This window comes from Cannabis sativa, chromosome 3 (assembly GCF_029168945.1).
Source record: "Cannabis sativa cultivar Pink pepper isolate KNU-18-1 chromosome 3, ASM2916894v1, whole genome shotgun sequence".
NCBI lineage: Eukaryota > Viridiplantae > Streptophyta > Magnoliopsida > Rosales > Cannabaceae > Cannabis > Cannabis sativa.
In genome coordinates, this window is record NC_083603.1 from 52232146 (window position 1) to 52247859 (window position 15714).

Genomic DNA, 15714 nt, shown 5'->3' on the forward strand with positions numbered 1-15714 from the left:
AAAATACGTGGACCAGTCGAAAAGGGACACGTGGATCAGATAACTTGTAAATATTTGATAAGTCTTTGTACGCTACAAGGAAGCACCCTGGGCATAGGTCTCGGAGGAGGCACCCGGAGTACAAGGTACTCCCGGAAGTTCGCATAGCATGAAGCCACTCCGGGATGTGTCAGGCCTCTCCTGAGTAATCAAGTCGCATTTAATGCCGCATGTGAGGAAGCGTGTTGGGACTGTAACACGCAATAAAGTCTGACGGCACAACCCCCAAACAGCAGCGCTACAGTAATGATCATTTAAGTCTAGCGACAGCTACTTTGCGAAGAGTCACGTCAATCACAAGGCAAAAAGGACATTCCTCATAAAAACCCTACAGCACCTAGGGATTTGACCATGCATCACCCATGGTATATTCATTGGGAATACCCAACTTTATGGATACTTACAGATACGTTTGTAAGAACAAATCTAGGGATCACCCCACCAAAACACTATAAATACCCCCTCAAAGCTCATTTAATGGGGTCGAGAATCTTGGGTTGCATAAGAGCAAGAAGAGAAAATACTCACCAAGAACATTCTCTGTATTTACGAGAAAAATATTCTCTCAAGTGTGGAATCTGTATTAAATACATCCATTAATAACAAAGACTCGTGGACTAAGGCTCATTAACGCCCCAACCACGTAAAACTCCCCATCTCACTTTCTTACAGCTCTTTACTATAATCATATTTTAATAGTTGCCGAAAATCTCGGTCAACAGTAACAAATTACAAAAAAAATTAATTAATAATTATAATCAATTTAATTTTAAAATATAGTTGATTTTAATTAAAGTTTAATAAGAAAATAAAGTATCAAGTTACTATTAGGTTACAAGTTATTTATTATTTATTTTAATTAAATTTCTAGATATATGACAACCATAATTATTATTAGAGGAATTTAGACAACACTAAATAAAATATTGTAAATAAAAAGTAAACGAGAATATGCGATTACTCTACTCAGAACGGTGAGTATTCAAACTATGGACACACAGACATACTGGAAATGTAAATAACACAAAGGAAATATAGTGGTTCAGTTAGATCATGGTCTGCTTAGTCCACTGTTGTAAGGGTTTTCTGTCTTGTCCATTTCATATTGGATTACTCATTTATATACAAAGCAAGTGTCATTTGATTATACAGAGATTGATTTAATTATCAATCCATTTTTACATTGAATATTAACATTTAAATTAATTAAAATGTAAATACAATAAATGAATAACAGTTTTGGCCCAATTTACTAACTACAGCAACGTATGCGACCTTTGTGGTGCGAGTTGTCTGTTCATATTCTCACATAAGCTCCCAAGCTCAAGATGTGTACAAGACTAATCGAGTCTCACATGCATAAGATATCTGTGTCCTGATCGAGTCGCATATACGGATATCTTGTAAAAGGTCGATAACTTAGGACATACGAGTCCTTTTCGGGTTCTCGAATACGTTGGGTCTGGACTAGCTCGCTGAGTAAAGAATCGATCTTTACTATCTCGCAGGAAGACCTTTATAGCTATTGCATATATCTCGGTATATGTGAGTCATTAAATATGATCTTCAGTCCTGCATCGTGTGAGGCATAGTAATGCGACTAGACTCTGTCAAGGTCACATCATCCCGCTGAGTCTGGTTCAGGCGAGGTTTACACTCAAGTGGTCTCCTTCTGACATTTTAGCCCTCCTCGAGGAGAGTGAGTCCACGTGTCATTTTTGTGGGAGCCTGGTCTCGAGTTTCTAAGTAAAAAATTCTCACTATAACACTAATGACTAAAAATAAATGTAACCATCATGGTTACACATTTGATGTAACCATTGAAACCTCCTCCATTCATATATTATTATTATTATTAAATCATAAGGTTTTTTAATGCCTTAATGTGCTTTTTCAGGCTTGTCGCGTGTCATACCTTTCCGACTAATCTATTCATGCTTACGTATCATGCCTTTTGTGCTTCTCGTGTCGTGTCGTGCTTAAAGAATATATTTTTCGTGCTGTTTTACCAATTTATTGTTAGATCTATTTGTATATAACATAGAACACAATAATAAGATATAATAATTAGGTATGTGTACCTGATTTATCCATAGCAATTATCTCTGATTGATCCACAGCAGTTACTCCAATTTGATAGTGCAATACTATCAACTAAGTCTTCCTCCCTAGATCTCTAAATCAGAAGCAGTTTATTTTATCTGATTATCAAAAGGTATACAATTGTGATGAGACAATATGTATTTATAGAGTTAGGGAGGGGACTTAGCTACAAAACCCTAGTTGGCCGGGCTCGCTCATCAAAGGCTTCAGTCAACTAGAAAAGCCCACACTTCTGCTTCACCTAGACTTTACTCACAGATGCTAAGCCCATTAACAATTGATCACCAACAACATGGGCTAACACAGCAAAGAACTATCCAATCAACCCAAGTTTTAATAAAACCAATAAAATTTAATGTAAGCCCAAATAAAAAGTCTAACATTCTCCCACTTGGGCTACATTGATTTTAATACATATATATTATATATCAAAATAATTTTGTTTGAAAACGACTCATGGGTTGAACAACAGAAAAACATTTGTGGCCACTTTAAAAAACTGATAGTTCTCTGATAGCATCTCAACATACCGGTCCAATTTAACCTTTGATAATGAACTATGACAGTCATATTGTTTTTAGCTCAACAAAAGACATTCATAATCACAAATACCAAAGTATTAAATCGACATGGTCAATAAGTCTAGTAGTGTGGTAAGGAATTATGTTCAACATGTGATCAATATAAAATAACATAATATCCTTATCAGTCCTCAATTTCACTGATACCGTGATGCTTAATAAATAAGCCAGTGAAATTAAACATACACCACTTAATAAATAAGTAAGTGTCACTAAACTTGCTTAAAGAATTAAGCCAACAACATATCATTGTCAATAAGCAAATAAATTTAAAAGACAATGATCCCAACAATATGAACCACATGCTTTCATGAATTCAATCATTCTCGAGAATATAACAAAACATAATTGAAAACATATCCATTCAATAATAAAATATTGAAACATAAAATGTAGTTCATAACTTTATTCAGAAAATTATAGATAATAATTTCTAAAAACAAACAAAAAACAAAACTCCCACTAACCCAAAAGATCAAACGATTCTAAAATGCCCATATTAACAACATGTTTATTAAACAGCACGGCACTTAACCCTTTGGTTAGAGGATCAGCTAACATCGACTCGATCTTGCAATTTTCAATGACAATGTCTCCTTTCTTGACCAAGTCTCTGACAGTGAGATACTTTATTTCCATATGTTTAGAAGCACTACTAATCTTGTTATTCTTTGAAAAGAAAACAGCAGCATTATTATCACAATAGATTAGCATAGGTGTGGAAATAGAATCAACCACTCGTATCTCCGAAATGAAATTCTTCAGCCACAAAGCTTGCAAAGATGCCCCATAACATGCAACAAACTCAGCATACATAGTAGATGATGTGATCAAAGTCTGTTTGACACTCTTCCAAGAAATAGCAGCACCTGCCAAGGTGAAAATATAGCCAGAAGTTGACTTTAAATCATCTACACAACCACCAAAATCTGAATCTGAATAACCAACAACTCGAAGATTGTCAACATGCTTATACACAAGCATAAAACTCTTCGTTCTTTGCAAATATCTCAAAACTTTCTTGGCTGCAACCCAATGATCAAGGCCAGGATCAGATAAATATCTCCCAAGAACATTTACTACGAAAGCTATGTCAGGTCGAGTGCAAACCTGAGCATACATCAAACTCCCTACTACACTTGCATAAGGGATGTTCTTCATTGCTCCTCTTTCCAAATCGTTCTTAGGACATTGCTGCTTAGTGAACTTGTCCCCTTTCAGAATAGGAACAGAACCAGCTTTATACAAATCCATGTTGAACCTTTTGAGCACACGATTAATGTAAGCTTCTTGAGATAAGCCAAGAACTTTTCGATTCCTGTCACGATGGATCTCAATCCCCAAAACATAGGATGCCTCTCCAAGATCTTTCATATCAAAATTGGAAGACAGAAAATTTTTGGTCTCATTTAGTAGTGACAAATCACTGCTGGCAAGTAAAATGTCATCTACATAAAGAACAAGAAAAATATAACGACTCCCACTGATCTTCATATAAATACACTGATCAAACTTGTTCTCTACGAAACCAAACGATGTCACAACCTTGTCAAACTTCAAGTACCACTGGCGAGATGCCTGTTTGAGACCATAAATGGATCGTTTCAACTTGCAAACCAATTGTTCTTTTCCATTCTCCTTGTAGCCTTCAGGTTGAGACATATAGACTTCCTCATTCAATTCTCCATTCAGAAAAGCAGTTTTAACATCCATTTGATGCAACTCTAAATCAAAATGCGCAACTAAGACCATAATAATTCTGAATGAATCTTTAGTGGAAACAGGTGAGAAAGTTTCAGTGTAATCAATACCTTCCCTTTGAGTAAAGCCTTTAGCCACTAAACGCGCTTTAAACCTTTCAATCTGTCCCTTTTTATCCCTTTTAGCCTTTAAAATCCACTTACAACCTATTGGTTTGAAACCATCAGGTAATAAAACTAGCTCCCATGCACCATTTTTCTTCATGGAGTCGATCTCATCATCCGTAGCTGCTAACCATTTTGAAGATTGTGGACTATTAAGTGCTTCACTAAAAGTGACAGGATCCACAAAATGATCAATATCATATTCTCCTTCTCCAAGATAAACAAAATTATCATGACACTTTGTTGACTTCTTTTGTCTCTGAGATCTTCTTAGAGGAGGTACTTCTGGGATAACTTCTCTTTGTTGATCATTATTTTGAATAACATCTTCCACAACTGGAATTTCTTCAATAACAGGATTCTCATTAACAATAGGAGCTTCATCATTAATAGGCCCTTCATCAATAATAGGACCTTCATCATCTTCGATATCGGGAGCAATGTATTCATCAACAATGGGAGCATTACCAACTGGAGTAGGATGGAGACTACTATTATCATCTCTTGAAAATGACATAGGAATACAAATTCCTTTAGAGGACTCCCCCATTTCAAGAGATGTTGAAGGAATTTTTTCAGCAACATCAAATTCCAGAAATTTAGCAGTCTGAGATTCAACAATTCGCGTACCACGAGTGGGACAGTAAAAGCGATAGCCTTTTGAGCGCAGTGGATAACCAATGAAATAACAACGATTTGTTCTCGGATCTAACTTTTTCAAATTAGGATCATAAATCTTTACTTCAGCTGGACAACCCCATACTCGAAGATGATTTAGACTAGGCTTCCGCCCAGTCCACAACTCAAAAGGGGTCTTGGGAACAGATTTACTGGGAACACGATTTAAAATATAAGTTGCAGTCATAAGTGCTTCACCCCATAAAAACTCTGGAAGATTTGTTCTACTCATCATACTTCTAACCATATCCATGAGAGTGCGATTTCTCCTTTCAAAGAATGCCATTTTGCTCGTGTGAACCGGGCATAGTGTATTGAGCAACTATACCATTTTCTTGTAAGTACTCGCAAAAAGCCCCATGTGTTGTCCGGATTCGTATAACGACCATAATATTCTCCTCCACGATCAGAATGAACAACTTTGATGACTCTTCCTAATTGTTTCTCAACCTCATTTCGAAAAATTTTGAGTTTATCAAGGGCGTCAGATTTTTCTTTAATTAAATAGGTGAATCCATAACGAGAAAAATCATCGATAAAAGTGATAAAATACTTATTTCTGCACAACGTGGTGGAATAAGGACCACTGATGTCCGTGTGGATAATTTCCAATAAAGATTGACTGCGGTTTGCAGTCTTCTTTCTTGTTTTAGTCAATTTTCCACGAGTACAATCAACACAAGTATCCCAATCAGAAGCATCAAGAGGAGGAAGTATTTCAGATTTAATTAAACGATCAACCCTTTCTCTGGAAATATGACCCAATCTTTTGTGCCATAACAATAAGGATGTTTCCTTAATATGAGGTCTTTTACCCACAGAATTCACAACATTAAAAGAGGAATCTAAAGGAGCCAATGACAACTTGTAAAGACCATCAGAATAAAAGCAATTTCCAATAATTCGAGAGTCAAGCATAATGTCAACATTATCATTTGCAAAATGAAAAGAATATCCTTGTTTAACCAAAAGCGGAAGCGAAACTAAATTCCTTTTAAAAGTAGGAACATAAAAAGTATTGTTCAGAATAATCTTATCACGAGATTGTAATTCAAGAATAAATGTTCCAACATAGATAACGTCAACTCCAACATCATTGCCCACTTTAAGCTTGGACTCCCTCTCACTTGGCTTCCTGAGATCCCTTAGCCCCTGTAAGGAAGCAGAAACATGAACAGTAGCACCACTGTCTAACCACCAAGAATCAATAGGAACATCAACTAGATTAGATTCAAAACAAACACATGCCAATGGATTACCTGATTGTGCTTGCTTCTTTTCTAACCAAGTCTTAAATTTGTGACAGTCCGTTCTCCGATGCCCCAATTTTTCACAAAAGTAACACTTTACGTTAGAGTATTTGGACTTTCCGTTGTTATTCTTCTGTTTATTCTTATGCTCCTTACCATTACCATTCTGTTTTGTAGCACCATCATTTTTATTCTTGAATTTTCCTTTTCCTTTGTTGGGCTTGAGGTGAGAAACATAGTTAGCAGATTCATTCTTCTCCCTTTTAAGCTTGCTTTCTTCAGCTACACACTGAGAAATTAGGTCGCTGATAGTCCATGTTTGATTGTAAGTGTTGTAGGCTGTCTTGATAAGGCTGAAAGAGGCAGGAAGAGCATGAAGAGCTCGATGAATAATGAAAGAGTCAGGAAGAGGAATATTATGATCTTTCAACTTGGACTGAACATTCACCAATTTCAGAATAAAATCACGCACTCCTTTTAATTCATCATACTTAATGGTTGGCATTTCATCCATAAGATGTCCAAATTTTCGCCGTTTTCACCAGTGTCATATAGTTTTTCTACAGCATTGAAAAACTCTTTGGCATTTGTAGTGTCTGGCAAACCACTCAATAGATGTTCAGGAATGAATCTTTTCATAGTAAGAAGACTAAGTCGACTTGACTTTTCCCATTGTGCATGATGAGTTCTCTCGGCAGCTGTACTGGAGTCAGTAAGTTCAGCAGGTTTTTCTTCTCGTAGGCACAAGTCCATATCCATTATGCCTAAAGTAAATTCCACATCTCGTTTCCATGTCTTGTAGTTGGAAGCATTCAAAATATGGATGGAAGCATTATTGTTGTTCACAGAAAAGGAGACTGAAAAATTCAAAAATTAAAACTTGAATAAGCAATATGAGCAATGTATTAGAAAATATTGTAGAATCAACTGGTCATTATAAACTCCCCTTTGGGGTGAGAATATAACACACACATGATTTACCTTCATGAAGTTAACAACAAAGAAAAAATACATATCATTTAAGAATTTTATTACCTTTGGGCAAATAAATTTCTTAAAAATATGTATTAATTCAAGCAAAAAATAATAATAAATTTATATATTGAAATTATTACCTTTGGGCAAATAATTAAAATATATACATTTAATATTAACTCACTTCATGGAATGTGAACTAATATATGTAAATACTACCTTTGGGCAAGTAATTACACATATAGTCAACCAAAAATATAATATTTTCTTCAACATGTGAAATTTGGTGATAAAACAATCATTGAAAATTAATAATTTTCAACCAAATTTCTAAAAGAGATATATAATTGCTTTTATTATATTGATAATAAAAAAAATAAAGTGTCCACCATAACACATTATTTTTATATCAAATAATCAAGTTTTATAACTTTAGAACAACAAATAATCAAAAGATTTGAATATAAGAAAATTGGTGGAGACTACATAGTCAAGATAAATCAAATAAGAGAGTGACTATATTTTATGGAACGAGAAGAAACTCAAAAAATTTTCTATGATTGACAAATTTCGAAAAATCATCAAAAAATATTTTTAATAATTTTTTAACTACATAATTATCATTAAAATAATAATAATTATTAAACGGAGTCAAAAAATTAATTAAAAATCATAGAAAAATCAGAAATTAAATTCTAATAACGCTGAAAAAAAAAATCGTCGAAAACGGACCTCCCAGCCGGCCCCACGCGCCCCCACGCGCCGCCTGCGCGAGTGGGCTTCGCGGCTGGGACCTTCTTCTTCTTTCTGGGCGGGTTCCAGTCGGGTCACGCGACCCGTTTCGGCCCAGTCGGGTCTGGTCGTGTTTTCCGGCCAAAAACTCGACGAAAACACCGGAATTTGGATGGGTTTTGCTCGGGAATCAATTTCTAGTTGATTTACACTATTAATTTCGTGTATTAAAAAATAAATGGGTAGATCTATGGCTAAAATCAATCCCAAAATTGAAGAACACAAAAGAAAAAAAAATTGTAATGCTAATCTTAGTTAAATCCGAAATTAATTATGTAGGAACATTCTTAAACAATTAAGAATGAGAAATCTATTATCAATTTTAGATCAAAAACTATAAAATTAAAAAACACAAATTATAATTTCATATTATAATCATATAAACCCTAAAACTTTAAAATTAAAAATCTCTTAATATAGACTATGAATTCAAACATATAATATATCAATTGAAAGAGAATTTAACGATCAATAAAATCCCTAAAGTTTTAAGATTTATAAACAAAAAATTACACATAAAATAATAACGAAATTAATATGAAATTATGGATAATTAATATATACAAATTAATTATACTAATTATAGGTTCTAAATCATATACAATAGGCAATCTGATACCACATGTTAGATAAAATTAACAATTAACAATTAACCCAAGATCTATTTGTATATAACATAGAACACAATAATAAGATATAATAATTAGGTATGTGTACCTGATTTATCCATAGCAATTATCTCTGATTGATCCACAGCAGTTACTCCAATTTGATAGTGCAATACTATCAACTAAGTCTTCCTCCCTAGATCTCTAAATCAGAAGCAGTTTATTTTATCTGATTATCAAAAGGTATACAATTGTGATGAGACAATATATATTTATAGAGTTAGGGAGGGGACTTAGCTACAAAACCCTAGTTGGGCTGGGCCTGCTCATCAAAGGCTTCAGTCAACTAGAAAAGCCCACACTTCTGCTTCACCTAGACTTTACTCACAGATGCTAAGCCCATTAACAATTGATCACCAACAACATGGGCTAACACAGCAAAGAACTATCCAATCAACCCAAGTTTTAATAAAACCAATAAAATTTAATGTAAGCCCAAATAAAAAGTCTAACATTTATAATATCGTACCATGTCGTGCTCAAACCCATATATTTTCGTACCTAATCGTGCTCGTACTAGTGTCAAAAAACTCAATCAGTATTTACAACACTAGTCCAAACCTACTAAAACTTCCAGCACACTACTATTAATAACTACACCAGTGGTAACTACACCTGTAGAATTTAATATATCTCACCGAAGATTAAAACTCAATATTTAATCGATCTGTAATGAGGAGAGTATTGGACACCATGGTGCATTATAGTAATTCTCCTATTAAAACCCAAGAAGAATATTTTAATATGATTTTCAACCTTGGGAAACAGTGAGACTATCCGTTAAAAGATTCAAATGCACGTTCAATAGTCAGGCACGTATATCGAAATGGGGATAAGTAATAGATTTGTTTGTCAAGTTGAGATACGGATCTCAGTTTGTCATGTCACAAAATGTACAACAATATCATCTAGAGAGATCTGCCAAAATGTTTTTCTTCCAGCTCTCAGGACCTCATCATCGATGTTTTTCCAATATTGCACAAAGAGGGCCCAACATTAACACTAGCACAATCAAATTAAACATAGTTCTCTGCTACTTTTTGTATTGATAATATTCCCCTTCTTTATTTTAAGCATATTTATTTAGAATGTGAACTCTAGTACATCAGACGAAATCTTTCACAGCTTCGAAGGAGACTTGTACCAGCCCCAAGGTTCATCAGAAATGTATTGAGTAACCTGCTTCACGCTCAAGTAGTTATCAAGTCCCCTGATGATGAAAGTAAAGACGAAAATTAGAGTACTGGAAACAACATCAGAGTTTCAATAATGGAAATTTAGAATAAAAAGTATGTATAATAGTGGAGTTCTCCATCAACATCAACAGCTGTTTGGTATAACATATACGTTTTGGGATAATAACTTGAACATAATATGAAGATGGCATGTTACATATCAGGCCAATAATTTACTGCTGAGATGGGAAGTGAAGATCATACCATTCTCCAAGTTCACGACCGAAACCACTACGTTTGTTGCCTCCCCATGGAGCCTGACAGAAGCATGGTTGTGAGCAATTGACCCACACAATTCCTGCTTGAAAAGCCTGCACAGAGAAAAAAAAATGGTGCATAAATTACGTAACTGATTTAAAAAGAGACCTGATATTCTATCGTCATTATGACAGGGTCTCACCTGAGTTACACGCTCACATCTCTCTAGATCATTTGATATCACAGCAGCACCTAAGCCAAAGCTGTAAAAGATAGGCATAAATGTTATTAAAGAGCTTTTGAATCAAATTATAGCACCTTAGCCATAATAATAATAATAATAAAAGATGTCACCTGCTTTAAGTTGAAAGATAATGAAAACACTTACTGTGTGTCATTTGCTAATTCAATGGCTTCATCTTCAGAAGAAAATGTTTTCACACACAGAACAGGTCCGAATACTTCTTCTCTCCAAATTTGCATGGAGGTGGTCACCTCACTAATGAGAGTTGGTTCTACAAAGAACCCTTTCTTTAGATGCTGCAATTCATAGAATAAGTTACACTATCAGGGGAGGAGTTTTATTATAGTAATTACACTATTATTACTAAAATTATATCATGAAAAAACACGGGTAAAGCAGGGAATCATACCTCAGGACGACCGCCACCACACAAAATTTTTGCACCTTCACTCTTAGCTGTTGAGATAAACTTCAACACTTTTTCATACTGAAGCAGGTAAACTATTTATTAGATACATGATAACTTATCATTTAACATAATTAAGACCTTGGAACTAGTACATACCAAAAATTAGTCCAGGAACTTTAAAATAATATTAGTATTAGAGACTGCATGACTTGAGTCATCATTGTTACACACCTAATGCAATATATTCAACTAAAAAGGGAAACAGATTTAAACTAATTAGCAGGTAACAACATTAGCCATTTAGATTATAACATTCTTTTAAGACAAAAAAATAGCCTCTTTGGAATAATGCAAAAACTTATCGTGGCATATCACCTGCCCTCCGCTAACAACAGGGCCAAGCCGGCAACCTTCTTCCAGAGGATCTGAGATCTTTATGTTTTTGATCCATTTTACAAGTCTGTCCAAAAATTCAGCTGCAATGCTTTCCTGCAATTAGTTGTACACGTCCATTCAGAGACAAAAAAGAAGACTAAAGAAAATGTAAAGTCCTAAACCGCTGATATATATTGTTACAAATTGCCATGTTCTGAAGCATGTACTAATTCGGCAATAATTTATATCAACACATGAGATAAGGAACATATATACATTTTGGTAATACACTTACATGCACTATAAGACGAGATGTTGCACTGCATATCTGACCATTTGTCCAGAAGCAACCAAAGGCAGTCCATTCAGCAGCTGGGTAATCATGATCACAGCACAAGAGTAAGAAGTTATTCTGATGTAATTAACACGTATAGCCACATAAATTTGATCAAATATAGATGTTAAAGATACTATATACAAATATTTACAACATGCAATTCCTCCATCTAAGAATAATGGGTAGCATAGGGTTTAAATTATACTACATAATGTACTAACCTTTGTCAAGGTCAACATCATCAAAGATGACAATAGGGCTTTTCCCACCGAGCTCTAGTGAAACAGGCTACCAAGAGATCACACATGTCAGAGGATGATTGTAACAATTGTAATTTAAGTTAAAAATATATGATCAACACAAAATTTTGCAGGTCCAATGTTAGTCTAGAACAATTTTTAAAAGAATTCCTCAATTTCATGGAGCACGTCAAAAGATTATACCCACACTCAAGGCATTCGAGAGGCCTAGAACTCTCCCCAAGAGCAAAGCTATACCAAATTACAATCTAAATGCCTATATCCCTTCCTACTGATCAATGTATACTGATTAGGATTGGAATGACATACTCATGCCCTTTCATTTGTTTACTAAATAAAGAATGGAAAATCATAATTAGATACGGAGAAAAGTTCTCCCCCTAATCACCTATGGAATGTCAACGAGGGTAATGACTTTTATTTAGTCTTTTTGAAAATAAAAATTAAAAGACAATTTTGTCTTTTGAAAATATATCTCACAAAATATCTACTTATATTTTGTTTAATCAAACATGCATATAACCTTCCCTTAGTCCATGCTGGAAATTTCCTTTATTCCTATTGGACAAACAACAAACCATTAATCCAGCCTCCACCCTACTTAATAACTAATTTCTTTTACTTCTCCTAGAATAAGTAAAGCTCACAAGAGGCCCTTATTCCTATCATAGAACCACATAATGTTTTAGCATACCTTGACCAACTGAGCTGCAGACGCCATAATTTTGCTCCCAGTGGCAGTGCTTCCAGTAAATGCAATCTGTTAAAATATTTCATCAGTTACTAAGCATGATAAACAATCTGATCCATCATTGTACATGCAGTACAATAAGTCATAATGTTAGTTTATCCAACCAGAGATTTATAAAACATAATTTTAAGATATTAAAGACATGGTTCAAGTCAATAAAATAGACAACAACAAAGTTGCCAAGCAAAAGACAAACCTTATCAACATGGGGATGAGTTGCCAAAGGTGCTCCAGCTTCAGGTCCATAACCAGTCAAAATATTAAGGACACCAGCGGGGAGACCCACCTCTTGGCAAATATCAGCAAGTTCCAAACAAGTTCTAGGATTGAATGCACGGTCAATATCATGAAACATAATAATAAAAAATCAAGAGTAAGCAAATATTAATAAGAACATACACAGATGCCAATTCAGATGGCTTTAGAATTGCAGCACATCCAGCAGCCAAGGCAGGAGCTACCTTCCATGTAGCCATCAATAAAGGATAGTTCCTTAACAAAGAAAATTGGTATCTCATCACTATGTAATCACTTTAATGAAAATCATCTAATTAAATCTGATGATCCCAAAATTATCCAACTTCTAGAACCATCACTTTATAAATAAAGCCTAGAAGCAGCAATACCATGGTGTGATTAACCCAACAACTCCAATAGGTTCCTTAAGAACATGGCTTTTGAATGTGTCCATCGGAATAGAAAGTGGTGTCTTTTGCTTTGCATCCAAACCTTCGGCAAGGTCAGCATAATACTCAAAACACCCTGCAACATCATCCTGGATAACATGAAATAACAATGTAAGAACATGACAAGTGAATATAATCTTCTGCATAATCTCCCAACATTCAGGTGTTTAATCTCCTTAAAAGTCAATTTTAGCTTATGAAGGTTACTTATTCCATATGTAGACATAAAAGAATCCAGGAAAAAAAAAGTATAAAAGAACTAATAATAATAAATGTATTAAGAAGCTCCACAGTACCATGTCCCATGCTGATTCATCCAATGGCTTTCCACAATCAAGTGCTTCATATTTTGCTAGAACTTCTTTTCTCTCTATGATCTGCATTCAGACAAAATTACTATAGAAAACTAGGACATCCATAGTGATCTTTCAACATGGAAAAAACTTGGCACAGCATAAGGCACATAAGATATTTACAGTTTATTATATAATTGATCTAGGCATTTCTAGTAAAGATGTGATGATCTGTAGGCTAGACCAGGTAAAACTCCTGATCTCAATCAATTCTTATATTGGAGGAGGGTATGCAATTAAATGAAAATGTTTAAAGAATACATTACACGTGCAACTTAGAAAAGATCAGAATCAGTGTAGGAGGAATGGAAACTTTTGATAACACATTAATACGCTTTTAAATTCCTATTTTATAAGCCAATCTTATTCTTTTAAGAAAACTAGTCTACAAGCAGATCTTCTAACTAATTGGTTTCAGTGCTCAATTTCATAGATGGTATAACATGGTCCAAAATTTTGGACAGCTTTGAATGTTCCAAACACTTAGAAGAATAACATATGCTGTTTAGTATAATCAATTTCAGTCCTATTGGTTATTGCAATCAACTAGATCACATGGCAAATACCTTGGCAGCAATAGCGCGTAGGTACTTGGCACGAACAGCCCCAGGTGCTTTAGACCATTCTGCGCCCTTGTTTCTAGAAAGGGCTTTTCGGGCAGCAGCGACAGCAAGCTCCACATCTTCTGCTGTAGCTGCCGGAATGTCACCTATTGCACGATCCAGAAAACAGTTCAGTTACCATAGTGAAAATAAATCAGAAATCCCAAAAGCAGCATTGCAAATCCCAGTTCAAACATAGTAATGAAGAAGAAAAAAAATGTTAATCCATAATATCTCAATCTGCGTTCTCGGATAATTCAGTATATATTAAGTAAATTGATACATAGAGATTTAGAGAGCAAAAAATTAAACGATACCAATAACAAAACTTAGTACAAATATAAATGAGCTATTCACAAATTTTTCAGTACATATAGCAAGTAATCGAAGCACCGTGATCCTGTTCAACACTCTTCTCCATCCATTTTTTTTTTGTCACGGAATTAAGTATAGAAAATACCAAAATCCGTAAACAAACACCATAAACAAATCCATAAAAACTCAAACGGCAGTGAAAAAGTGATAACAGAAATGGAAAGCAAAAAACAAAAGAGAGAGAGAGAGAAATAAGAGACCGATGATTTCTTCAGTGGCAGGGTTGATGATGGAGATTCGCTTCTTCAAGACTGGCTCTGCCCATTTACCATCAATGAAGAGCTGCCTACTGGGTATCGGAATCGCCATTATTATCTAGCTTACCCTTTCTGTCTGATATGATTTCGAGGTGGTATGGTGGAGTGTAGTAGCTTTCCTCTTCTTTCTTCCTCTTGTCGTTATTATATATAATTTTTTTAGAAATGCTAAAAGGTACGTGTCTAGTATTTTTTTATCCGGTTTCATGTAATAGTTTAATGTATTAACTTCCACATAACAATGCTAATTTTTTTTCTCAGAAATTCTACTGTGCAACAAACAAAAAAAATCCCAAATACATTTTAATTTTCGTTGAGAAATACTAAAATATATAAAAAGTTAGCTAGGATTTTTATTCTTTAAATTTTAATATATATTAAATTATATATATTTTTTATTTTCTTAGCTATTAAAATCATTTTTTGTGTGAGTTCTCTCTTTTCCAGTTTCTAATCTTGCCTCTTTTACGTGGGTTCTTTTTTATTTATATGGTATGTTCTTTGATTTCATGGATGATCTGTTGTTCACTTACTCTTCTCCTGACGCGTGTCTTTTCCCTCTGCTCTTTCTATTTTGCTACGTGTCTACTTTTTAGCCAATTGCTGCTATTCTTTCGCCTTCATTGGGTCTGGCGGCGTTGTACCCTTCTTCTGAGTTATTTATCTCACTCTTTTTGGACT

General features: G+C 34.5%; 1 protein-coding gene across 1 annotated transcript; it reads right to left on the reverse strand.

The window, feature by feature from the left end:
* Nucleotides 1–9768: 9768 nt before the first annotated feature.
* LOC115709664 (aminoaldehyde dehydrogenase 2, peroxisomal) lies at nucleotides 9769–15348 on the reverse strand. The gene is made up of 15 exons (XM_030637823.2): nucleotides 14977–15348; nucleotides 14366–14508; nucleotides 13743–13823; nucleotides 13387–13535; nucleotides 13160–13252; nucleotides 12957–13080; nucleotides 12704–12769; nucleotides 11971–12037; nucleotides 11708–11784; nucleotides 11413–11526; nucleotides 11038–11115; nucleotides 10773–10924; nucleotides 10587–10647; nucleotides 10391–10497; nucleotides 9769–10161 (listed from the first exon to the last, which is right to left on the reverse strand). The coding sequence occupies exons 1-15, from the start codon at nucleotides 15083–15085 to the stop codon at nucleotides 10071–10073; spliced, it is 1512 nt and encodes a 503-aa protein (XP_030493683.2). The 5' UTR covers nucleotides 15086–15348; the 3' UTR covers nucleotides 9769–10070.
* Nucleotides 15349–15714: the final 366 nt, after the last annotated feature.